The sequence below is a fragment of the Gallus gallus genome, chromosome 20 (assembly GCF_016699485.2).
Source record: "Gallus gallus isolate bGalGal1 chromosome 20, bGalGal1.mat.broiler.GRCg7b, whole genome shotgun sequence".
NCBI lineage: Eukaryota > Metazoa > Chordata > Aves > Galliformes > Phasianidae > Gallus > Gallus gallus.
Window position 1 is genome coordinate 1,229,618 of NC_052551.1, and position 27,880 is coordinate 1,257,497.

The window sequence follows — 27,880 nt, forward strand, 5'->3', positions numbered from 1 at the left end:
TCCCCAGTGGCTACTGCTTCCATCCCTGTAACTAATGCAGGTACTTCCCGTGCTGCCCATCTGCATCTCTTTCTGAGAAAATAACCCACTCTCCTAGATAGCTCTATTATTACACAGAATGTGTTGGTTTTGTTTTTAAGAAAATAAAACTTTGCAATGTATAAAAAAACCCCACCCAATTACTTAAGCCAAGAAAACTAATATAAACAGCAGCTCACAAACCTTACAAGGAAGCTATGCTTAGACTATGTTCTGATCTAGCTGACGTTTCTCTGCATTCTCCAGCTGTAGACCAGCTCTGAGACTACTTTTGCCAGAATACTCACAGTGCAGTATATGCCTTTCCATATTTCATAGAACCACTTCCTCTGAAAGCAGCCAGCCTCCTATGGCCAACAGCTTTCTGTCTCCTCTTCCTCCTCTACTTCCAGATGCCATTCATTCATTCTGAGCATGGCCCATCACCACTCCCTTCCCAACCAGGGCACAAGGCATATCTCAGCCTGCATCAGGATCCAACACTAATGCAAACCATATGTCAGAATGAACTAAGCGCTACAAGAAAGGTGTTGCACCTTCTTGAGCAACTCATCTATTAAACAGTACAAAAGACCAAAGAAAAGGACGCAGTCAAGTTAATTGTTAAGATTAACTGCTGAGGACAGAACCCAAGCCCAGCTGCATTAAGAAAATTGGAGAAAAGGCTGCTGATGTTCAGGGCAGAACAGGTGTTTCTTTATACCTACTGCAGAAGCTACCAATTCTTCATACTAAAACTAACCCAAGCAGTGCACTTCCTTTGTCCTCACCAGGCTTCTGCCCCCACTCAAGCAATGAGGGCCACCAGAAATGAGCAGAGGCTGCAAGGCAGGCTGTGCCAGCTACTCCGCTCCTCCTAGTTGTGACCACTAAAAACTCAGCTCGCAGCAATATGCTAACAGTTATCCCAGGCTCCATCAAGGGGGGTTAAACCTCACAAAAATTAACAACAGGATGCCTGGGGAAGTGAATACAAAACATGCCGATTGGGCTTCACATGCCAGACAAATAATTTTTAGCCCCTCCTATAACTTTCAGCAATGTTATTTTTATAGTAAATAAACATGGCTCAGAAGTCAACCTGCCTTCAAGGATATAACAGAGCTTTGGAAACAGAACATGAAGGATTTGCACAGCTGTGAAGAGAACAGTGCAAGTTTCATTACTCTGTCAAGCAGAGCCCAGGAGCAAATCCTGCTGCCAGGACAATTCTCCAACAGCCCTTTCCCAGCAGGACATCTGAAGTATCTACCTGGAAAACCAAGGAAGTGAAGAGCTGTTGCTTTATGGAACACCAAGTTTAAATGGCTACAGAACACTGTACTTCCCTGTCAAGCATTCATTACATGCAATCTCATCCAACGATGTTAACACACTGATAAGCTACTCACAAAGCCCTGTGAAATACTGCTGTCATTGCTGCTTTAAGATAAAAAGCTCACCTGCCACCCATCTACGACAAGACCTACAGAGACAATTAGGCAATCCCCAGAAGTATATAATCCACGACACTTTCAAAAATAAATAACCACTTCAAAATAATATAATAATTACCTTAAAATCTGCAGTGAGCCCACAGCTACACTACTGTCACTTTGAACTGAGGTCCCACCATGAGAAAGAAAAGGATGGAAGACTCCTGAAATAAAGCCCATTTCTTCAGGAGGGCAACTATGAAAAGCTCATTCAAGAGCACGTCACACCAAGTCCCCGCACGGCCTTTTTTCCTGCATATTCTAAGGCTTAAGGGGACTTTTTGAAGGAGACCACACAGCTCACATGAGAAGCAAGAGAAAAATAAACTGGAGCAAAAGAAGCTGATGTCAAATACATACCAAAAACCTTCTTTGATCAAGATGAATAGGAATTGGGTAGAATGACTAAGTAAAAGTAAACAGAGAGGGCAGTTTCAAAGAGACCTTTAGTCATGAGTGTTAAGTGGGCAGACAACAGACACTGCTCTGGCTGGCAAGTTTTCTGTACACTCAGTTTACAAAGAGTACAATGGACAGATGGCTTTATGCAGATTAGGAACTACAGAGAACACTGCTGAATGGAAGAATGTGGTTTTGCTTCCAAAAAAAGCTCCACTCCACTAATTTAAAATGTATATTCTCTAAACCTAGGAAGTGTTCCAGGTTTTTGTTTTTCTTGTAGATTTGCATTTTACTAAAACAAAACACAAACACAAAACCCTAACAAGTGACAAACCAACTATTCAAGACTTTCATAGATTTCCTCCACCTTAACCACTTTCCTCAATAACAAAACCTGAACGTCTACCTGAATCATGAAGTCATTTTCTTCTTTTACTTCACAAATACACCGAACAATCTCAAGGTCATTTTCTTCAGCTTCTTCATCAGGATTTGTGGTTACATCAACATCCTGACTGCAGTCATCGTCGCTCCAAAGTAAGCTGTCCATAGATGACTCACTCATGGTGTCTTCCTCTATACAAAAAATAATCAGATAAAATACCAGGTAATTACAGAAAGGTCAAAAAACTCCCAAATAACCCTGGATACGTAGACATGCATTTCTAAACGTGTCAGTTCATTTTTTAATTCAAGGAACATCAAATTTGTTTATTAACTGTCATGACATAATGAACTGTCATTACTAGTTTGTTCAAAACAGGTTAAATGTGGCAATTCCCAATCTTTAAGAGTAGTAGAGAGAAATATCGGTCTTTTTTACTGCACTAACTTATAACAGCAAATATCAAGACACTAAAAGATCATGAAAGCTGGAATGCAGCAGCCACAGTTTTTGAGCTCTGTTTATAAATATTATGAGGTCACAAATGTCTACTCAAAAACTTTTTTTCTTTACATAGTTCAGAAAGCCATCAGAAAAGCATGCAGTTGTACAGATATGGCATAATACACGTAATCACAGTAAGTGATGTCCCAACCAGAACACACATACCATACAACCTGTAAAGCACCCATTTTTAAACTCTGAATTAATTATTACTTTGAAGGAAACCCTATGAAAAAAAAACAGGTTTAATTACTGAATATTTATCATAGAGCTCATAAGGAGCTGCAAAAAGGTGCAAAATTAGTGAGTTCTCAAAACAAGAGGAAAATACCCTTAATTTTGTGGAAATAAAAACAAAACAAACAGCAAAGGCACCAACATCTAGCTCTGGCAACCAAACTAGGTTCAGTTTGGTCAGGTTAAGCAAAGGAAAGACAGTTCTGCATAAGAACAGCCAAAGAGTTATTTTACCATTTGTCTTGGATTTTTCTCGGTGGTGTCCAGACTCAGAGCACTGCAGCAGTGTGCTTGGGTGGGCAGATTTATTTGAAGAAATACTTTTTGTGACAACTGAGTTTTCAGGAGAAAGTTCCTGTGAAATATCTGTGTTTTCTTCACTAGCACAGTACTCTGTAAGAGTGTAAGCATTATTATTGTTAGAAGTTTGTGGTCAAGGAAAAAAGAAGAAAAATAACATCATAATAACAGGCACATATGATTCACGGGGCGCCCACTTCAACGTACTAGGACTCAAGGATTCACTATGCTGCTGAAAGAGTTGTAACCAAGAGGCAAGAAAGATACCATATGAACCAATAAGTGCCTTATACAGCTTAATCATCCTTCACTACTGATGTTAAAAAGGCTGAAAACACTGGTTAAACTAAATCCAGCTATTCTGCAGGCTGTATGTGTCTACAAATGCTTTTGCATTACAGCCACTTCTACACAAGCACTGCTAGCTGGAGACCTCTCCCTGACATCCCAGTTACTCACACAGCATACGTTTCCTTCCCAGTGTCATGGAACTACAAAGGAGACAGAGCATTCTCTTTTCCTAGCCTACAGACAAAATGGGATATTTGAGTGGAAAGTCACAGTCAGGAACATGCAGAGAAAAGAGCTAGAACAGCTTCTCTGAAGTACCAGCTTGCCACGTTCTGGCCCATACATAAAGCCAGCTGTGTGCAGTGGGAGGCAGCACGCTCCATGCCAGCTACCTGCAGGGTTCCTTCACTAAAGAACAACAAAACTGTACAGCATAGAAGGCTGCTCTAGCTGTAGTCACTGCATGCACCTCGAATTACTCTAGTAAACAGAACTGTTAAGAAGTTGTATACTGAGAAAGGAGAAGAATCTTTACGCCCAAGTGTCACTGAGCTTTGCAACTGCTGTAGCTCAGAGAATAATTTCTGCATTGCTAGCCTCAGGCCTTGAAGACCAAGCATTAGCAAAAGGGCTGCAAATCTGAATTACAAGTGCCTGCTTGGTATAATCTGTTTCTCAACAAATGTGAACCTACACAGCTGATGAGTGAACAAGAACTGAAACAAGAACTGAAACAGTTCAGGATGTACACTGGTGGAACAGCAGTTGAAATGTGCTGTCCTGACCTCACCTTGAAAACTATTTCCACCTCTTTTGCTGTTGTGTTCCTGAAGGAACAAACCACCAAGCCTTTCCTACTGATTGAGCAGCATAATTTATGAAAGTTCAAAGCACTTCTGATTTAAAACCAGGCCTGATTATGGTTTTCTGAGATCCAACGCTCTGCTGCGTTCAGAAGAACATAATAATTCACCAGGCATCCTGAGAAAGTTTTATTTTGGATGTTTTTGCCTAAAAGGAAAAAGTTAGCAGTCCAGCATTCCAAATGAAAACCATGTCAAATCCCCTGCCTAGGAGACAGTGCCTTGGAAATCCCCTGCACCTTTTATGTTATGTATTATGTTCTGTGTTACAACTTGCTTGTCTCTGGTAGTAACTGACAAAATTGTGAATCTATCCCTCCAGAAATGTTGCTGGACATTTTATAGGAGGTGTGTGTCAGTGTTGGAAAGTCACTTCTCACTACTCTGGTGCCAATCACTTGATAGCACTCCAATTTCAGCACTGGAAGATAAACCAAAGCTCCTCCACTCTTGAGCACTCTCTGCCTTCTCGACCCTGAAGTGTGAAGATGTTGCAGATTACTGACCAGACCTGACAAGAACAGATTAGAGATGACAAACTGACCTTACTGTAGTTAGCTACTGAAAAGATCTTAGTGTTGCTCCAAAACTCTCAGAAATATGACACACTGCATTTTTTGTACACTGAAACAGTGAACCTACAGATTGCACAAGCTAAGGCAAAGCACTCAAGAATTCAACTAGCCTCCACAGGTACCCCAACACATCTAGTACACACATTGGGGTCCTCTTAAAAAGCTTAAAGGAGTCTTGAGAAGCCACCATGCTTCCAGCTACATTTCAAAAACCCAAGGAAAAAGGGACAAGCAGTTAGATGACATGCTTATTTGTAAAGTTATTGTGCAAATTCATGAATGAGGACTTGTAGAATACCACGTATCTGTAGGCACCGCGTAATCAGAAATTTAACAAAATTATTTCTTTCAGTACAGTCTAGTCAGTCCACCTGCAGTTCTCTCCCTCACCTATCTCATGACAGCTTGTCCAAGAAAAATTAGGATGTGACAGGTTTAACAGAGCTCATTATCAGAACCTCTGAAAATAAGCAAAAATTTAAGCAGTCACAAGGTTAACAGTGGAAAAAATGAGGACCCACCATATTTTCAAACCCCACCACTTGAACAGAAGACCTACAACTATCTCATATACTGCCAATGTCTGCTACAAAGGGAACTCAGTAGCAAATCAAGGGAACCTGCACCTTCTTTAACTGGGTGAACCTTGCATACAAATGCAATGAATAATGAAAGGCCAGACTTAGATTAACACATCGACTGCAGAGTTAGATTTACTCTGTGCCATCATAAGTGCTATCAGCTGTCACGCAGCATTAATGATGCACCTCAATTGGGAAATAAATGATCTTGCCAACTGCTATTTGATCTTAATTACTTCTTAATGACAAAATCAGAACTAATTGATAAATGAAGGAGATGGTCTTATCTGCAATGCCTGCTCTTAAGAGGATGGGACTGGGTAACAGGCAAAAGAAGATAAAGTATTTTCCTCTACAGAAGAAAAAAGCTTTACCAGGCTTAGTCCTCTTTTTCTTTTTTTTCTTCTTCTTTGCCTTGGACCTTCCATAGTCCTTGGATTTTCTTTCTTTGTTTTTCTCATGTTCTTTAGCAGCTGAAATTAGACAACATTCCAATTTAATTTTAAAGATACATACACACGCATTCTACTTACTAATTTTCTTAAAGGCCTCCATGGTTTCTTCAGTTAACCATGGCCAGTTCACTAGGAAAAAAAACAGCACAAAGCTCACTCATAAGAACAAACAGCAATTCCAGAGGCTGGTAGAAGTCTTAGGGTGGTTCTCCCATAACTATGTTACAACAGCATACAGGAGAAACCAACCAGACACCAAAGCACCATTTACTAATTATGTAGAGAGGTCAAATCCTCAGAAATTATTGGGGCTACATCCCAATTTCCATATCCCTATTCTAAGCAATTCAAATTTCTAACTGAAAATCTTACTGCTGAACTTACTTTTCAGTCACATTGTGACAGAAGTCTGACATAAGAACAAAAACTCAACCCCCCCCCCTTCCTCCCAGCTCTAGTTCCTTAAATTCTGGGCTTCCATAGAAAGACAGAGAACAACAGATTCAGTTGGCTATACCACCTACTCAGTAATGGTGAAAGAACAGGAGGCACGGCCAACTGAACCATCTGCAGCCCATCCTATTTTTATGGGAATAAAAAATAGTTTTTTGAACGATTAGGTGATAGCTTTCAATCAAGTCCAGCCACAAAGCATGTCCCCAGAGCCTTTGCTGGAGGTAACTGCTGCCAGATAATGCACACAAGCCCATGCTATTTCCTGTCACTTGCTTCTAACTTCTTTCTTTCAAATTTAGCCCTCTGCAGAAGAATTTCTAGATACTTGCATAGTTCCTTAAATTAGTTATCCTGACGCTGCCAAGACCACGAGGTGCAGCCACACAGTGCATTGTGAGAGGATGCATTCCATCTCACCAGGACTCTGCTCAGAGCACTCAGTGATCCTGCTGCTTGCTCTGCACCCCATCCACAAAGCCATTTCATTTACTGATCATTGCCATCACAGTAAGCAGCTGAAGACACTTTTCTGTCAGAAGTGCTCTTCTACATAAAACATGTAAGAACCCAACTCAGGACACAAAACACCACCACCAGAGTATTACATTAACCTCCTATAATATGCTGTTAGTAACCCCCATAACTCACAACGTAGGGCTGTGTTGCTGTGGCACAAGCAGCCCACCTCAAGAACCAGAAGCCTCAGTGACATTTGGGTGATTACCAGCTGCAATGAACACAAAGGAGACAAACCATCAGCATCTCCTCAAAAGAGCTGTCAGCTTATCATCTCCCCTTCCTTTCAGGCTTTGCAAAGGCCTGTAACTTTGCTGCTCGTGTTCCTCATTTTCACATTATTAAGAAGGGCTGTTAAGTCACACACTGCCAGCAGCCACGGACAGCAGCCTGCCATGCAGACCTCAGAGGGAACAGGTTTGGCAGAGCAGAAAACAAACTTTATCTCCCTTTTGTTACCATTTATGCATGGGGATTCTATACAGCTTCCAGCTGCACCTGGCTTCCCTTTGTCCTCATCCCTTCTATCTTTCCAGGCTCAGGAATCTCTGGGGACGACTTTCTTCTCCCTGCTCACATACAGGGATGCAAGTAAGTCTCGTCATTTTATTCTTCCAGGAAAAGGGCAAAAGGACAATAACTGAGGTCAGCACAGTAAGGAACATTCTGCATCCTTCCACTTGGAAATGGAAGGCTGAGATCACCTGATCTGTTTTATGGCACGTAAGAGGGCAAGGTATGCTTCTTCAATCACTTAACACATCAGTTCTAAGCATAACAAAAAAGCTCCTCAGTCTCATGCTCATTCCCCTTGAACTAGCCAGTACAGTCTTCAAAAAACTGAAAAAAAATCCAAATATTTGTGTATTTTGCCCCAAGTCATTTCTTGTAAACACGTTCAAGTCTAATGAACTCTCACTGGAATATGACCCAGTAAGGCAGCTATCTAGCTAGTTAGAAACAGCCTCACAGACTTGCAAGACCAATAAGGAAATGCAAACTGTATTACACAATCATACAAATTCATCAGAATCACTTTTTTTTTAATAAAAGGAATTTTTGCCAGAAGTATAAAAAAACCTTTAACCCCATTTAATTTCTTTGACTGTTAGAGAGACTACTGAGGATCAATATGAGGACTCACTCACACCCCACCAACACCACAGTGAAAGGCTCAGCTAATTTCTACCGGCTGTACTCTCAAATAAGAAACACCCTACTGAATCAGACCAATGCTAACACTACAATTTTCCTGAACAGGAACAACACAGTGGCTCAAACTGTCACTACAAATCTGATATAAAATGGTGCTGTAAGAAATCTGATGGTATGTAGGAAATTATTTTCATGTGTCTGTATGGCTGTTATCCACCTGCATTACAGCAGATTTAGGATAAGCAGGGCTCACTCCGTACCACTGAACGGAGGTGAAGTGATATCACCCAGAGATTTTCCATAGCACAGAATACAGACTATTTGAAAACATCAAAAGGTATTTATATCAGAAAAAAGAATTGTGATAGATTAAGTAATTTCTAAAGAGTTACTATTACTTAAGTTCATGTATCTCAAAAAGTTCAAGACTGCTTAAAATATATAATGCTTTGGACAACCAAGGGTATCTATTAAATAAGCAAACAGGCGTGAAAGTGTTCTCACTGACTTTAGAACATTTCTGTATTTTTTATATATTAAAAATGTTATGCACCATAACCAGGAACATTTAAACCCAATGAGTACAGCAAAAGATGTCTGAGTTTTGCTGTATTGATTCTTCATTTGAAACCACAACGAAGAAACAGTGAAAAATACTGCTTATAATTCATACCACACACTCAAAAAATCAACACTTTAGGAGAAGGTATACAGAATGCTTTATATTCGTATTACCAGTTCCTAACAATGCTTGTGAGAGTTGATTTTAAACTAAAACCGCATACCATTTTCACCTCTTTGTTTCTCCTGAGGTTTCCGCAGCGATCTCACTACGTGGTTCTCCTTGGTTTGCTCTCTAACAGAGTATCGGTGACTATTTAATGCATTTACAGCAGTAGAAGTTCTTCTCTTTTCTATTTTTTCACCTCTGTACGAGGTACTCCTCAGGGCTATGTGTAGAGGAGCATCTACAAAGAGAATAAAGATGAGGTCCAAACTTTAAATACTTTCAAAATGGAACTCTCCTTCCCCAGCTGCAGTCCTGGCTGTCCTACAGAGCACCTTCCAAGAGATGCACTGCTCAACTCAGTCCCAGCAGCGTGACCTGTGCTTTAAGCAGAAGCTGACTTACAGGCTAAGACTTGTAAGGTTTTTTGTTGTCACTTTTTTTTTTTTTAAAAAAAAAAAAGCACAAAGAAACAGTGGATGTAAATGCATTCCCTAGAGCTTTATTCTTCCAGAAATGTTGTGGCACTGAAGAAAGATGGGAAGAGAAACAGTTCAGATCAGCAACGATATAGTCAGATGATAGTTTCTTTTAAAGGAAGAGAAGAAAGAGCTCCTGTTGATGTAAATAGAAGAACCACAGCCTGCTTTCAAGAGTGTTTTGTAATGAGCAGATAGAAGAGGCATTGAAGCTCCATGCGTCTGTGAAAAAGCAGCTTTAAAGTACATACCACCAAAAAAACAAGTGCTTCAGCCAGGAGAAATGCAAGAACTCAGAACTGCTAAAATTCATAAAATCATGGAATAGACAGACACGACTTAAATAGTAAATAGAACTACAGATGAAGTTAAGTTATTTAGTTCTCATCTAGAAGTACCTTAAGGCAGTTAACAGCTAGCAACTCTTTCTACTGAACAACTCCTGGACATAGAATATGGCAGCTGAAGCTGACAAAAGCTAAGGCTGCACGACACGTAGGGTGGCCAGAATAAAAAAGACAAGTGCCTTACAACTTTGGAGTATGAACTCATGTATCTCTGAATCAGATCCAGTAGCCCGGCTGAAAGAATGTAGATTTTTGTCAAGAATGATTGATTCCATCATCGTAAGCATCTCAGAAGTTCAGTGGATATTAAAGGCATCCTTCTTCATCTCTGAAGACGTATACATCAACAGATTTCTCACCTGGAAGCCTCTAAATAACTCAGCAGTAGCTGAGGATGGAGTCCAAGCCAGCAACTTAGGAGATGGGGAATCAAGTGCTCTGGCCTGACCAACATTTCAAGTTGAAGCTCTAATGAGGCACATTAAGCCATCTTGTTCTGACCCTTTCAGAATCAATTGGATCCCTTCAGACCAAAGGAACTCAAAATCCAGCAATGGGGTCATCAGACAGTTTTCTACCCGGTCTTCCATAATGAAGCTGCATTAGAACTTCAGGAATAAAAACAGTAAAAAGGATCTGTTCATAATAATTTTAGTTACTTGCTGATTACCCTTCAGTCATTTGCTGTAGTGCTTTACATCAGCCACAAGAGAAGACAGAAAAGATACAAAAAGCTCAAGTTTCTTACACAAGACCATGATAAAGGTGGCTTTCATCCGGTCTGGCAGCACACTGCTGCCTTTCCCTGGGAGCATACTGAAATTGAGAGCTGCAATACCTTAGAAAATAGCTCTTCCCAACACACCAAAGAACTGTTAAACACAGAAAATACTCTTTGGTGAGATACATTTTCAAAAGGACCAACTTCTCCTCCTGCAGGAACCAGTTTGTTGCAATGTAAGTAAGTCTCTATACTTGTAGCATGTGTCACTAACAGTAATCACTTCTGGGGACTTTCACAATTAGTGGACTGAACAGGACAACTCTTTGAGGAGGAAAAAACCTTTTCCCATGGTACACAGTAGCTGAAAACAACAAAAACAAGATTAAGGTATTTCCTAAAATGTCTGGGAACAGCAGCGTCCTACCAAACATCTGCAAGGCAGAATGTGTCAGTACACGGTAACACGACACGTACACAAGTCTGATAAGCATTCCTGATTATCTACCATTCTGCCTGCTTTAAATTCCAGAATTATTTATACAGCAGTATAACCATGAAGCAGGTCAATTTCTAAATTAGGCCCCCAAAAAATGAAAAGCAACCATAATGACCACAACTAATTTTATTCATGAACGTGCCAGTGATGTCTGCATGCTCCTCAGCCTCAGGCTTCCTTCAGCACTACCTGCAGTGTGCTGTGCTCTCTGTGCTCCTTGCTCCCAAGCCAGCCTTCACTCCCCTATGTTTCCTACTCTGTCTTCTCCCCACCACAGAAATCTCAATGCTCTTTCAAGAAAAGCTAATAGAGCACACAACACACCTCATTTACAGCCTGCACCTCATTACTGCTGTAACCAACTTCTCTGTCAAGTACTTGTCCCTGTATCTAACTGAGGTTACCAAGCAACAATGCAAGATGGTACTGTAGGCTGTAGTAAACTGCACAACAGTGCTCAACCATCTCAGCCATGTAGAAGCTGGAGGGACTAGCCAAATAAAGCATTCAGGATGAACTTGCACCTGAACACATCAAAACTCAATGACAGGCAATGCAATAGCCTTCTGTCCAATGGAACACAGATATCAGGTCCCAGTTATGAAGATGATTCAACCTGCATAGGAAACAAAGAGATTTAACTCCATGTGCTGTCTGTTGTACAGTATTCACCATCAACAGCTATGAAATCATGTGCTGAGAATATCCTTCGTATTTTCAAGAATGGAAGGCCTCTCATCTTGACTTACACCTAAGGAATTTGACACACAGACCACAAACCACATGCAGTATCTTGAGATAAGCCACATGCTGACTGGCAATTCTGCCAGGCTGTCACAGGCTGTTAGCAGAGTTCCTCACCTCCTCTGAGGACAACAAACCCTGCATTTATAGGATACCTGCATACATTCTTCCACCAAGCAAAGGGGCATCCACCCCAAATGCACCACCTTGAAAACCACAGAGCTGAGTGCCATCAGGCCACATGCTAACAGCTACCAGGTGACAGCGGACACCTTCGGTAAGTTGAAGCCAGCAAAGCAAGCTTGCCACTTTGCTCCCTCTGTACATGTGATTACGGTCTTATCACTAATGCAAACAAAGACAAGACCCTTTTGGTATATATTCCTGACATGAAGACACCCGTGATGCTTCTCTAACAGCGTGGGTACATACAAAAATTCAGGCCCACTAACAAAATGCACGGCTTTTTCCCCCTGCAAGCATCTCCAAAGGACTCCTCAGTAGGAGGCATTTTCCATGGTCCCTGAAATACAGACTGCAGGTCCTCTGGTTTCTTTTGCTCCTCATAACAAGGACAGCAGCAGGGCCAACACTGGTAGCAACTTGCCAGACTCAAGCTCCTCACATACTCTCACACTCCCAAAAAACAAAGCCCTGTGCCGCAAGGTGTGTTTTAATCCTCCAAATCAGTTTAACCTCATGTAGAGCAAGACTTCTGCAGAGCTGAGCTGTGTCTTAGGAACAATAGGGTAAAGGTATTCACCAGATGGAGAAGTCCCTGCCAGTGCAACAGTCAGGCTGAGGGAAGTATGAAGCCTGTCAGCACTAAGTGCTTACTAAGAGAACTATGAGTACTGCAGCCAACTTTGAGAAGGTTTCAGTGGTATTTCCTTGCACATGAAGTGCCCCACTTCTTCACATCTGAGATGAGGCCCACCAGCTGTTCAAGCACTGAAGTCTGCCACAAATTGACTTGCAGGCTTCAGAAATATTGTTCAGCACTCCCTGGCACAAGGGCAGGAACTAAGCTCTGTTGAGCCTCCAAATCCCTTTGAGCGGTCCAAGTCAGGACACAGCAAACCTTCCCAAAAAACCTTGAGTGGGTACTTCACATATAACAGGATGTCCACACAGACCTGAAGAAAGCTGCCATCTTCAGAGGAAGTAATTTACATCAAATGTTTGCAGTGTGCAAGTCATGGTAGGAAAGGACATGTTTTATCAATGGTGAAGTGTCAGTGATTTTGCAAAGGAAAAAGTTGTGACTACAAAGAGAGAAAAAACTATTTTAACAAAGTATACAGACATGGAAAATGGTTCTAATTCCTTTATTTCACTATAGCAATCACCATCACCAAGCAACTCTGCCCAAAAATTTAGCAAATAATACACAATATTCAATGTTGAGGTGACAAATTTGAGAGTGTCTCAACTTGAACCATCAAAATTCTAAGGCAACTTCCTTTTAAGACGAACTTTAAGAAGCAATCTGCAGCCCTGCCCAAAAATCTTGTATGCTGTTGCATGAGCTTAAAACATTTTTTACAGATCTTGATTTTCCCCTTAAACTAAAGAGTTGTATCTGTTTCTACATTACACCTGCAGAGGTGCAAAGCAACTTAAGAGTTGAGGGCAGAAATACCTGCAGCTCCTACACACCAGGGAGACCCAAAACCAACCGCCTCACTGTCTGCACAGAACAGTTCTTTCAGGAAAGACCAAATAGTAGCAGTCCTCATGGAGTTGAGCATTACAGCACTGTCTGTATCACTCTGATCAGACAAGGATAATCTGAAATACCAGCTAAGCAGTAGTAGGTTCTTTCACTTCCATTAAATGGAGTTGGACTCAATGATCCCTGTGGGTCCCTTCCAAAACAGGGTATTCTATGATATTATGCAAAGCCACTACAAAATTTAGAAAGGTATCTGTCAAATTCGGCACTGCCAAGGTAAGCAACTCCTTAAGGCAGAAGTCAGACAGGACAAGTATTTCCACATCTATCTTTCTAGTCATATTAACCTTTTGAAGCCAGTTTCCGATTGTGCAGTTTACGGTTCAAATGCTGAAATTTCAGTATAAGGAAATTAGAAACTAATTTGTTCCTTCTTGCATCCCACAGCACGGTCTTCCTATTTGAGTAACTAGTAACAGAAATGATGCTTGCAGAAAGACAAGAGAACACAAAATGAAACAGTGTGAGTTCATAAGTCCCATTAACTCTATTTTAGAATTTGTGGTACAGGAAGAATTACAAGAATTAAGAAAAAGCTCAACAAAATACAAACATCACTAAATAATCAGGCACTGTAATACAAATGAAGTATAATGATATCCCTTTTCCACATCAAGGAAAAGCTTCTGTGTCTGTACAACAGCAGGCTTTGATAGCAAGCATGTAGTTCTACCCTTTCCACCTTGACTCACTGTTCACCAGCTGTCAGCACAGCCAAGAAGCTACTTGCAGCAATATGCTATGAACCACACAAAGGGGTTACAAGTATCCAGTCACCATAGAGGAAAGACAGGAGTGGAGACATCATGTAAAGAAGTAATGCTATAAAGAATTACCTGCCAGTGCTGCCAAGATGATGTCATCATATCAACAGGATATACTTTGAGGAAAGGAGTAATGAAGAGGTCAAAATCTTGAGCCACAGGTCAGTTCATTCAAGACAAGCAGAGTGGAACTACTTTTTAAACTGAACTAGTTGCATAATATCTCAAGAAGCAGAACAGAAATCTGCTATGAAAACATCACCCAGCAAGCAAGAAGCCTATTCTGATCAGTGCGTGGCATTGCCTGCTGCTCCCCAATAAGTGCTCACTTCCAGCTCCGTTTCTGCAGGCAGTGAAGTAACATGCAAGCTGCACTCCAATAAACAGAAGCTGCACATTCTAACATAGCTAAAGAAAAGCCACCTCTAAGTAATTAAATCTTATGCCTTTGCATTATTTGAAATTGCAGAAGCATGTGAGGTAAAGCAGTTTACATGTAGCAGCAGTAAATTTAGCCACACTATTTTGTTAGGAATAAGCAGTAGTGTCTCAAATGAAAAAATGCTTGCTGGACACATTAGGGAAGTCAGACATGAAACTATGTAAAGCATGATATATTCTGCTACTTTGAGCTGGTAACTCAGCGAACACCTTGTAAGATTCTAAAACCCTTAATTACACAGAATACCAATGAAAGATCAAAATTTATAAGGAAAGTATAACAACATTTACAAGGACCAGACAATTCAGCACAGAAAAGGTTGGATTTTATAAAACGGGCTCAGTCAGAAAACAAGAGATAGGTAATTCTCACGGATCCAGGACACCAAGTGAAACCTGCCCACAAGAACAGTATAGACACATTATCAGTACCAACACCAATACACAGGTACACCATGACTGTCACTCTGATGTATTCAATACACCAGGAATAAAGAACTTCAAAGAATGGAACAGAGAAGAAGAAATTAACATAATTCTGAAGACTGCAAAGCAGTTATAACTGAAGAAGAGTTCTGATTTTCTTCCCTAGCCGCTGAGGATTTCCCTTTCTACTACCTGCCAGGTGCAGCAGTATCTTTTGAGAACAGCTGCAGCAACTGCATTTGTTAGAAACTATGATTTATTTCACAGGTCCGGCAAAACTGCCAGCAGACTTCTACACTAGCACATTAGTAAAGTATACTCTCAAGATAGGATTGTGAAATGTAAAGAGCAAAGTGAGAAATAAGAGAAGTTGGGTTATCCAGACTGCTGTCTTAGTACAAGAAAGGACAAAAGAAGCCTTCCAGCAATACTAGTTAGGCACTGGACACAAATAGAAGGAAAAAAGGACCAGAAACTCAAGGGATAGTAGTTCTGAAAAAGGAACAGATTTAATACTTGAGTAAGCTGTTACAAAGAAATAAGACAAGCTGCACATCACCTCATTACCAAACTTCATCTGTTTTTAGATGAGGCAATTTCTTCGGTTTATCTTCTCTAAGAATGAATATTTAGAATATCATTATGCTTCTCCACAAAGAAACATATATGCAAATTGCAGCCATAAGATGACTTCTTCAGCCCAAAAGAAAATTGATTTCTGCCCTGTCCTGCTTGCTGCTGTTTAGAGGAAAAAAAAGTCAGCAAGATACTTACACAGTGAACCAGCCGCGCTCCGTCCTCTTTTCGACCTTTCTTGATTAGCTTTCTCAGAAGCCAAAGAAGCTCTGGTTTGAATATGCCTTTTTACTGGGTTCTGCTGTGATTCTGCAGACTTGTCCACTCCATGAAAATATTTCATGTGATAATGCAATAACTTGGCTTTGCGGAATGATTTTGAACAGTCCACGAACTTGCATTTAAACTTGTGGTCTTGATCAACGATTGCAGCTTTTTTTGATGCAAGAAAATCTGATCTCCTAAAAGGTTTTGTTACTGTAAGAACAAAACAGATAAATTCCCCCATGCATTTGCTATATTTAACAAATGGCTTCCTATATTATTAAAAAAAAAAAACCTTAAGAAATGAGCATGCATTCAAACAAGTTAGCTGTGAAATGCTAACAATAAAATTTTTAGGCTGTCTGCTGTTAAGGCTAAGAGAAAACTTGCCCTTACTGTGCTCCTAAACTCATCTGTCACAGTGCTAGTGCTTTAATGAGCGAGTTACTCAGCTCCTCACCCAACTGCTAATAGCGCTGTATTTAGCACTACTACAGACACAAGGCAGAATTACAAAGAGATTGCTTATTTCAGTCAGAACGCTGAGGATTATGTTCTATCAAGCACGTTGTTTAGCTGTTCATATCTTTGGCCAAGGCATTTTCCAAGGAAAACACTTATGTTTCTTTGCTTACAGCTCTTCTGCTGCCCCCTTGCTGGATGCCTTGTCTGACCTCCCAGGCCTGATTACTTCCAAGCACAACAGAACAGTAATCAGTATGTCAGAAGGACACTACTCAAGTAGAACTGAAACTGACTACAGTTTTCAAGTAACAATGAAAGAAAGTTGTTCTAGGATTTCAGAAACTTATCTCATGTTTTTGCTAAGAAATACACAAAAGAGACACTGTCACCAGGATCTGCATCTGACAAACACAAGAGAGGCAGAAATTTGGAAATACAAATAGAAACAATCTGAGTAATTATTCATCTCTGTATATTAGAGATTGCATCAAACCAAAACCACAGCTAGAGGACAATGCAGTAGTGCAACAGAGCTGTCATTTTTACAGAACAGTTTCCAAATGTAATTTTTCTGTTTGTTTTGTCAGCACTAAAACATTTCCATATTGACAAGTACTATTAAACTAAAAGGGTTAAGAAGGAAGAAGCATTAAAAAGTTATCACCCAGCCCAAGCAAAAGCGATGCAACTAGAAGAGACGCAGTGCGTTAATTAAAACTAACACATTACATCAGAAGTAGCTGAAAACAGAGCGCAAGAGGACCCAAAACATTGACAGGAGCAGTAAAGGCTTTCTACAAGCACACATATGCAGCAGCGGATTGAAGGGGACAGTTAAGGATAGGATTAAGGATATATCATATAAGAACACAGCACAGCTTGTTTAGAAATTTTTTAGCAGGCAGCAACAACAAAAAATTGGTGAATTCTACTGCACTACAGACATAAAGGTGATGTAAAAGCATCCTAGGAAACAGCATCTGAAGTGTACTCAGTTTAAGCACTATCTTATGAAAAAGAAAACTTGAAGTCATTCATAGAGAACAGCCAATGGTTCTACGGAATATGAAACACAGGGGAGTAAGAGACTTGTACACACATTAGATTGGTTAAAAGAAAGAAGAAAACAATAAAAATGAAAACATTGCTTTCAGGTGTTTCCCAAGGAGAGCAGCAAGGAGCAAGGGAACAATTTTGGCACCACTGCATTGAAAACATCCTGACAGGGAAACTGCTTCCAGCAATGAGGGTAGTGAGGTAGGAACAAATGTGGATAGCAGAATGACAGTTTGCCAGCGCCAAAATGTGAATACACTGCACACCATCAGAATTTGCATTCTTAAAGAATCAAGCATTTCAGGAGCAGTTCATGGAATGGCTGGTGGATTCAGTGAAAGGAAATCCAGGAAGGTTTGCCTGGCTGCAAGGCTAAAAGCCAGCACTCTCAGGACAATGAAAGACAGTTTGCTTCAACTTAACTAACTTGAAGATAGGAAAACTTAATTACAGCAGAAAGGTGCAGTGGGGCCCAAGGATTTATTGAGCAAGGATTATGAAGATGACAAGGGAAGCTGTTATACTACCACAGAGCTGTCATGATGAAGCCCTGTCAGGAGCTCCTTTACCCAAGCTTGGAGCACTTTCCTTTCAGTGAGACAGACAAATTCTTGAGCAGACACAAGGCACAGCTTCTAGGTGATCAGCTACAAGTTAGAAGAAGAGCACCAGATCATGTCAGCTGAAGTTTAGCAACAAGGAGGTAGCAAACACGTGGGGGAGAGGGAAGGAAAGAAGAGGAGAAGTTCACTGCAACGTGCAAAAGGAATCCACTTAGAGGAACAAAAAGCACAGACAATCACAAAAAGTTCAAAATAAAGCTCCAATTATTACCACTGCCACCACATTTGGGTGCATGTTCCTTCTCTACAAATAAAGAGAACAGAATTCCTGCTGCCAGGAAACAGTCTAAAGCTGATGCATGACTCTGCCACCCAATGGGCCTTGAGAGAGCCTGTGCTCCCAGCTAAAAGCCAGCTGAAGCTCCCTCATTACAACAACAAGTGAAAGGGAGAACCTTCCACCCTTACACACATTTGTATTTTCTGCTGATGGAACGTAGCACCAAAACTACTTTCTATAGGAAGAATCACAGTTTTGCTTTATTGGCATCAGATTTTCAGGCACTTGTCCTTCCAGAGTAAGGAAACTGAATGTATTGTGTTCTGAGTACGAAGAAATTTTACAGACCTCCCACCCACTATTTCTTTCAAGCTTATAATCAAAACTAAAAATCCTTATCTGGCACCCAACTGCTACACTACTAATCACACAAATTCAAGGTCAAACAACAGTGTCTCTTAACTTTCAGTGCAGAGACAAAAACATCCATTCAGCATTCACTTCAGCAGCCTACCTCACCTCTCATTGTGCTGCACTATCCAAAGGACATGAACTTCCAATTCAGACCAAATTTAATAGTAAGTTTACAGTAAAACATCAGCATATAGAAGCTGCTGAATCCCCTACCCATGCCTGCTCCCTCCACTCCCCCAAATTCCCTGTTTTAATTGACTCCAGCTGGGACAGCAACGCTTGGCAGCAGCACAGCACCCTGATTTAAGGTCTGCCAGTCCTGGGAAACCTTCTGCAAGGCACTGGTGATCCACTCCAGAATGCCACCAGTGCACTGAATACTGAGCACTTGCCTCCTGCCTCAAAGTTGGCCTTGCTGCAGTTTCTAGCCATCAGGTCTTCACAAACAGCTGCATTTTAAACTGATGGGACTTCAAGTCTCTATCACCTGCTCTCCCAAGAGATCAAACTAAGATTAAACTACTTCCTCACCTACTGTTCAACAAAACAGATCATGTCTCTCTAGAACACAACATCCACTGCTTCCATCTGTTATTTTCAAGATTCTTCAGTGTGTTACCATTACCCTTCCTGAACTGCAGACATAAGGTTTACCTATTCTGTAGGTAACGGCACCAGTGAACCACGGAATCTGTGCAGTAGTGGGAAAACAAATCTCTGACATTTCGACCTATCTACAGAAAGGTGAAGCTGGGCACAGTCAGCCTCAGAATCACACAAACCACTCTGGAAATTCCTTGGGGGTACACCTAGTCCCACATCAGTCTACACCTTAATCACAACCTCACACCTTGCCCAGCTGCTATCATGGACACCATGCTCTGGATTCCTGCATCAGCAGGCTAACTTCCTTCTGAAATCTTCAGCTCTTCTCCTTCAGCTCACCAAGTGTTCCCACTCACCATCTTAGTGCTCAAACTACATTTTTTCTTGTTTTCCCAAAAATCAGTCTTCCAAGACCTCAACCGTGAAACAAAAGCCCACCTTGCCCAATTGCTGTTCTCAACCTACTTTAAAACGGGGAAAAAGCATTCGGGCACCTCCAGTACATCCAGAAACCACTCAACTGCAGAAAGTACAGAAAACAGAAGCTGGGTGTACTAAACACAAAGCATCAGTAATTGCAGCTCATCACACACATACACAGTTCTCATATTTGAGCCATATACTTTTTTTTTTTTTGACATTGCAAGATGACAGTATTTCATGTAATCCTCCACTTACCACATTCTCCCTGTGCTGGCACTAAATTTGTTACAATAAAAACAGGGATGGATGCCTACAGTGCACCAGCAGCTTGCAGGTGCCTGGTGTATTCCATGCCAACCTCAATACAGAGGGTGGAGCAGCTAGGTAGCCTTAAGGGCTTCACTTGCATTTGGACAGGTTTAACAAACACTGTTTCCAGATCAGTGTATATCTGTAAGCAAGTTTAGGTCAGCGATGTGAGATGGACACATACAACACATTTAGGCTTAACATTGTGACTCTGAGACAACCCTGGAGTAGTGGAGCCTACCTAGGAAAGCTGCAGGATACACAGCTGCTCTCTCAAATTGGACACAAGTATTTTCAGCTTCTCTGTAACTGAAACCCAAAGCCAAAAGTGACAAAATTAGAAAAACACATAGGAAGTACAAGGCAAATCAAATCCTTGATGCATGTCTATGCAAATAAAAAGGCATCTTAAATTCTGGGAAACACAAACATGATAACCGCTCTGTGGAAAGCCAATTCAGCTCACCTCAAAAGTCAAATCACTTTGCAAGAGTAAAGCCACACCAACAGCTGCAGAGTGCCTCTGGGCCTGTGAAACAGTGAATTACCTGGCTGTAAGAACCTGCCAACAGGCTCCAGGCCCCTTATTTGAAACACGGCCTGTTTACCTAAATCCCAAGTCACCAGTTCTAGTCCCTAAACAGCAGGGGAGTCAAAAAACCAGCCAAATAGGATTTTTATCCCCTACCACATATAATTAAATTAATCAGGATTTTGAGGAAAAGCCTAAAGAAGGAACTTCAGTTCTGGCAAGTGATGCTACGCTGCCCTGCAAGAACACATTACCATTTAAAACATAAGCAGATGAACACCACAAATTGTACCCGCTGTTACAAGTGATTGGAATTACTACATCTTGAACCCTGTGCTGATCAGTGAAGGGGCAAACACCCCTAAACAGTGCTTTTACCCTTAAAAACTGCTGATAACAACCTCACTCTTCCCATACAGCATGCGTGTTAAAGCAGGTTCTGTCACTCACTCACACAAAAATAACACTAACTCCACACATTAAGGTTATTCATTTTGTTTTGTAGTATTTTCTTAGAGAATCAGCTCCCATCACACTCCAATCAAGAGCTGAAGGCTAGAAACAGTACAGAGTTATAAGGTTGCACTATTTGAAGTTATTATTCACCTAAATTCCCACACTTTATTTTGTGGGAGCCACACGTAACAGATACTCAGTTTTGTGGGTTTTTTTCCCCCCACACGCATTGGCTGTTCTGACAACATGCTTCCTTTCCAAGCCCCAGAACTCTTGAGCACAGCTGCCAGTCTGAGAACGTAACAGCTTGACATTCAACTATTAGTACTTGGGGAGATGTCTCTCCTGCTCCTCAATCACCACCCAGCACAGTAAGCTAACCCAGCCATTGGCCCCCAACACCAGCTGTTGTCACAGCTGCATGTTCTTCAGCAGCAATCCAGAACACGCAGAATGCTGCTGGAAGTTTTCAGAGATGTTTTTGGATCCAATGGCACATCCCTGACACACTGCTGCTGCTGCTCACATGAGGAGAAAGCCAAAGCACTTCTGTTCCCCCATCAGGCAGGTCACCTGCAGTGCAGTGTACCCACACGATGCCAAAAGTGAGCCCCAGCCAAATGCAAGCACAACTCTGATTTGTAACAACAGATCTATCCATAACAGGATCCAGGGGTTTCAAAATTACTGCATCTACAAACCACTTTAAGAACATTTTAAGAGTTAGTTAAAAATAGAAACCTAGGTTATTTTCTTTTACAGCAGCTTATGGTAACGAGTCTTTACACCCTGAGCAAGTTTCTCAATAAAAACATTCAATCTGCACGTTTCTGTGTCCTCCCATGTGCATGCCTGTTGCTTCTAACATTAAGTGAGCGGACTTCAATTAATCAGAACAAAACTCCCATTCAGAAAGGTACCACCCTTTTCAGGCACCACCACCAGTCCTGAACCTTGGGCCAACATTCAGTACGAGCATGTACTCTTGAACAGACCAGAATCCAGCTCACTCAAGTGCGCTACCAAGCATACAAGCAATACTGGAGGCTTTGGGTACTCATGTGATCCAGAAGTTGTGATATCACAGCTTTGCTTCCTGCATCCAATGAAGTCAGCTCATTATTTGTTCACATCACCTGAATCGCACTGGCACAAATTACACGCTCACCTGGAATTCTTGCCAGTTTAAACCCAAGCTGCAAGTGCTCAGTACCATAGAGAATAAAAAAAAACAAAGGAAAGTTGTAATAATGGCAAAAAATATCCAATGAAATCACAGATTCTTGAACTCTCAGCAGTCCAGTTGCACAGCAGCATTACTCTGCAGTCCTACTCCATTTACCTGCAGCCAAAGTTAAGGTTCTCCAAAGCTAAAACTGTAAGATTGAAGTATCACTGAAGAGTTTCAAATGTACAAATCAATTAATTTCTCCACTTTCTACTCAACAAAACACAGCCTCTCACCCCAGCATATCTTATGCAAGTTCAGGGGGGACAAATATATCAAGGTGATTGTAAATTGCATCCATGAATTCAAGCTGACCATAAAGGAAATAAAGGAAAAAAAAAACCCTCCTACTATTTAACTTAAATCCCAAAATCTGTCAACCAATTTCTCTAAGATCATTCAGGAAGGAGATGAGACTCCCCACTTAGCAACAAATACACACAACTTTAAAAAAAAAAAACAAAAAAAACAACACAGTGAAGACTACTTTATCAATTTATTCTTTCACAGTTAGCAGACATGGCTTGTTTGCTGTCACCCAACACCTGCAGCTGAATAGGTACTAGCTCTCACCACATCAGCCCTGAACTCAGATGCAAGAGAACTCTTCAAAAGAAATCATCTCTGCAGATGAGCACACAGCTATGACAACAGCCCAGTTTTAATAGTTCTTGGATTTTCTAGTTTTACAATATCTTAACTTCAATAACTCTACAAAAAGCTACATGAGTATCAGTTAGAAAACAGAAGCCCTTGACAAGAGGCATCATTTTTTAAAACTGCATCTGATTGCTAACCCCAGAACTCTGTGATGAGACATCATGGCACCAAGCGAAGTAGTCCAACACATACCAGCTGATACCAAGACTCCAGATATACCACAGTTACAATACAGACGTATGCATCATCACACTGCTTAGGAGGAAAAACAAACATCAAAAGAGCTCTAAGTCATAAATAGCTTAAAGGGCTACTGACACATCAAACCTGAGCAATGGAAAAGAGGTTACTTCCTCCCCTCACTACAGACCTACATGCAATTGTTACTAGGGGCACAGGGAGAGGGCATTTCATTTGCAGAGTTACTCAAGGTGGGTGAATGAGGACGTGCAAGCAGGAGGAAAAAAAAAGCTGGAAGAACAAAAATCAGGATGAAAGCCAACATGTAGAGGTTACTCTAGCATTGCTAAGCAACCCTAAATCCCTATAAATGGTCTGTTCCATCTAATTTAAAGCTTTCCTGATAGAGCATACATGTGGGAATTTGTAGTTCAAGTTTCGCTATTTAGCTTCAGATAAAAGTACTGAAGCTACAAGAAATAAATCACATTTGGGCTTAGCCTACTGTCTCCATAGGAACTTTTCATTTGAAAAAGACAGATAAATACACTCCTCAGTCTATGAGGAAACAACAGAAATTACACTTCACTGCTTATTTCATGTCTGCACAAAAAAAAAAAAACTCTGAACATTCTAGGGCTTAAGTATAACAGATGGCAAAACATCAGGGTAGAGAAATGCACAGTTGAGATTCCCAAGCATCAAAGCTCTGACACACTTGCACACTTGCAGCACAGCAATAGCAAGAGAAACTGCTCTTTTAACACGTTACTCTGACCTAACCCTGAATGACAAAAATACCCTGGAAGTAAGTATTCCTATTAACGTCACCATTCACATGTTAAAATATGAAACCCAGACATTTAAAAAGTATGATTTCTGTTTTTTGGAACATTCCTGTCAACCTCCAATGCTTTCACAAGATCAAAATTAAATGCATAAGTAAAAATTTTCATTTTCACCTGCAGTTTGCATTACAAGAAAGCATAATTTGTTAGTCACACTGAAAAGCATGAAGCACCTGGCACCAGTTGTCTCAAGAAAAGCATTAAATATTAAGATGCAAAAATCAAAAATTGAACCTGTAGCAGCAGCAGGTTCTTCAGTTCTGACAGTAACAGAGGAAGACTCAGTGTCTTCATTGTTTTCTTCTTGTAAACTGGCATCCGTACTGAGTACCGTGCTATGTGATGCGTTTCCAGGAGACGCCTGTTCACCAAAACTTTGGTCAGATTCAACAGGAACTTCTAGCTGGACTAGAAGGGAGGAAAAGTTCTGATTGAGTAAAATGCACACAAAAGAATATTCCAGAATACCAACGTGTTTGGTCATCACATCGAAGACAAACATCTATCCATGTTCAGACTTCTTGCTGTTGTAATAACACAAAATTAACGTTGTACAATACAGCTCCCTGCATTTACCTTCTAAATTTATGAGGGTTAAGGAAAAAAAACAACATACAGGCTACTAGTTCATTATAGATAAGTGGTATAGGTCTACTCACACCATTATCAGAGCTTCCCAAAAGGGAAAGGCAGTGAAGCACACAGTACTGAAACTGAGTGTCATCTCCCAGTAGTTCAAGGAGGGGAAAAAAAAAAAAGAAAGAAAAAAGCACCCTCTTCAGTGTTTTTAGTGTTCAAAAGGACTAAACCTTAGATTTAGTATACAAATTATTTCTTGAATCAAAAGATAACTTCATTTTCCCAAGGCTAATCCACACCTCTTCAGAAACTTTTCCCTCCAAGTCTTCTGACAATCTGTGGAGCTCTCCCTCTTAAGGCAACTGAAATCAGCCACTCATCCTCCTACTGAATAGGAGGTAAACAAAGTAAATAATAGGGTTACTGACAGAGAAGGATTCAAAACCAAAACAATTAAAGGTTGCAGAGATTGAAACAAGCTTTCCTTGCGTTTATTCTACATAGACACTGAAATTAAGTTTTAACTGCAGATATACAGCCTGCAAGTTACGAAAGTGAAAGTGTAGTGCTTGCAACAACTAAGACTTGCACAGCACCATAAATTCAAAGTACACCAGGAAGCTGCTTACCCTTCTCAGACTCCTTTGGGTTAGACACTGTGTCTTTCAAAGTCTGAACTTCTGTTGAAGTTGCCACATGATCTGTATTTAAAATCTCATGGCTAACACCAGATGAGAGTCTTGAAGATCGCCTCCTGATCTGGTCTTTTTCATGGTTATCTGAGGAGTTCTTCAATTTTTCCTGAGCTAGAACAGATAAATCTGCTGCTATTGTGAAGGCACAGGATTGCTGAATAACTCACGAGCCAACTTCAAAGCTTTCCCTCCCAGTGACATTTTGAAGTAGTTTTTTAAAAACCTCAGTTTAATAGTAAAAGCTAAACATCCCTGCTGGTTAGGTCTCACTCTAAAAGCTACAGTGATCTCAACAGTTATAAATAAGGAGAGGAAAAGTTTATTTTACAAGCCTCAATAACTTATTTTGATAACAGATTTTAAATGATTTTTTATTTAACCATTTTTGTTTTGAGGTTTTTGTAATCCTTTAGGGTATCAGAGGCAATATAATCACTGCCTCTTCTTGAGGGCTTGTGGCTTCTCTATCCAAACAGAGACTTCCAGATCGAGGAGGTAATTTCAGAATGACGATACTACATATGAATAGTCAATTTAAGATGAAATTCAGCACGTTTTTCTATTTCACGTATCACAGTTAAACTTTACGACCACAGACTTTTTCTTTCTTCACTTTAGCTTCAACTCATATGTACAAATCCTGTGAGAGTTAAATACCAAAAAACACTCACACAAGTTTCTGTCTATCCTGGGACGCTTTGATGGAACTTCACCTCCTTTTGGTATTTTCCGACGTCTCAACTCCAAGGCTATGGGCTGCAGTGTCTGAGAACCAGGCTCTACATATTTAGACAGAGAACAGAACTTGGTTAGATATAAAGCTGGAAAGCATCAGAATGTAAATTTACAAGTCTTGCAACTTAAAATGCCAGGCCCTCATGAACAGCTTCACCTGTACGTATTAGCACATAATCCTCCTGCAGACATACATAACTGGCCTAAATCCAATCTTACACCAACGCATTAAAACTCCATGTGTGAGTAACATGCATGCTTTCAGTTGCCATAAACCAAGCCTTAAGTTCTGAAAAAACTGAGAAATTTCTAGATGCTTAGACTTGTGAAGAGAAAAACATCATTTCTGTTTCTTTAAGTTGAAAGGTTTCTGACCATGGTATATACATCTCAATTCAACTACATACCTGTTGGAGGTGTAATTGGTGGCCTTCCACGTTTTCGTTTTGTTTCTTTTACGTTTTCCTGTGGACTCTTTACATTGTCATTCTCAGGCTTCTTCTCAATTTGTGTATCTATTGAATATTCCATATCATTCTCTGATATATTCTCCTTATCTTCTTTTCCATTCTTAGATATATTCTTCTCTGAGACCTTGCCTTTTTCTGAAACGATCAGTTTCCCCTCTTTATCAGGTTGCTTAACCCTTTTTTCAGTCTTTAATGTCTTTTCATCCTTGTCTTTCTTTGCATTACCTGTTGCTTTCCTCTGTTCTTTAAATTTCTCCCGCTTTTCAGGAGATGACGGAATTTCATTACCTCTTTCTTTGGGCTTAGCATTACCCACAATATTCTAGAATAAAAAGAGAGTGACACGTGAAAATTAAGTCGCTGCAACCTTGAAGTCATTCCTCACCTTTGCATCTAGCAAACCTGCATTTTTTTCCAACTTTTCAAAGAATAAAAGCATATACTCTACAGTAACCCCTCAGATTTTAAGACTTTAAGGCACTTTATCTGTTCAAAGGCCCAAGCAGTAGAAGCATGCTGCTTTAACAGGACAGCAAAACAGATTCATTCCTCTGACAACACAATGGCATAGGAGACTTGCTGTGCCTTGGTTCCCACGTACAGGTTGTGCCCAGAACCAACTCCACAGCTTTATGTCAGCCTGAGTGGTGCTGCTTAGAGCTTGGTCAGGGCACTGCAGGAGAAGTGGGAGCCAAGAGCACAGGAAAGAGCAAACACCTCAATCACCTGGCTGCAGAACTCATCCTCTTCCTTCCACAGAAGTGTCTCAAAACAAAAAAGCATTTAGGTAGTTACTATCACTGTTAATCACAAGTGCTAGGCAGTCATCTACAGAACTGCAGTGTGTAAACAACCTCTGCTTGTGTTTAAAAAATAAAGCCAATACGCTCTAAGCACTTTAAACATCATAATCTTTAGTAGTCCCTGGGCAGTAGGCTACTGATACAAGGTTCAAATGGTCTCATTTTTACATCATGGTTATACAGTAACAGAAAACCAGGAAGAACATCCCCGTATCTACAATTCATCACTACTGAACAGCCTTTCCATTTTGTGGTCACAATTCATTCCAACAGTTCATGGTGGAGAGATGCCAGCTTTGTTTTCCCCTCCTTCCAATGCTCCTGCTACAGGCTTCCTCAGAGCAGCAGAGCTCTAGGATACAGAAGCCTTCTGACTCTAGATTAATAATTTATATCTGATCGCATGTTGACACTGCCTTCAGTTTAACTGCCTTCCCTCTGTGTTGCCTGGTAACTTGCAGCATCAATGAGCAATCAGACTCCTTCCCAGCCACAGCCCTGTCAGGCACAACAAGCCTTTCATCCTCTCACAAAGAAAAGGCACTGGTGCCTCAGCACAACTTTTACCGGATATCATGGGGAAAAAAAAGTACATTCCTTGAATACCACAGCTGTGGGAGA

At 40.7% G+C, this 27,880-nt stretch overlaps 1 protein-coding gene across 40 annotated transcripts in view; it reads right to left on the minus strand.

Moving 5' to 3' along the window:
• PHF20 (PHD finger protein 20) overlaps positions 1–27,880 on the minus strand; it is a 65,633-nt gene that overhangs the window by 17,267 nt on the left and 20,486 nt on the right. For 21 of the 40 annotated variants that reach the window (XM_025142365.3, XM_040650864.2, XM_046902968.1 and 18 more), the window contains 9 exons: positions 26,394–26,778; positions 25,923–26,030; positions 25,186–25,362; positions 24,212–24,385; positions 15,892–16,170; positions 9,020–9,202; positions 6,027–6,125; positions 3,277–3,435; positions 2,323–2,492 (listed from right to left, as the gene is read on the minus strand). In XM_025142365.3, the coding sequence (XP_024998133.1) occupies positions 2,323–2,492; positions 3,277–3,435; positions 6,027–6,125; positions 9,020–9,202; positions 15,892–16,170; positions 24,212–24,385; positions 25,186–25,362; positions 25,923–26,030; positions 26,394–26,517 (1,473 nt within the window). In that variant the 5' untranslated portion in view covers positions 26,518–26,778. The remainder of the gene's footprint in view (positions 1–2,322; positions 2,493–3,276; positions 3,436–6,026; positions 6,126–9,019; positions 9,203–15,891; positions 16,171–24,211; positions 24,386–25,185; positions 25,363–25,922; positions 26,031–26,393; positions 26,779–27,880) is intronic. The other 19 variants (XM_040650844.2, XM_040650845.2, XM_040650868.2 and 16 more) reach the window with 10 other exon arrangements.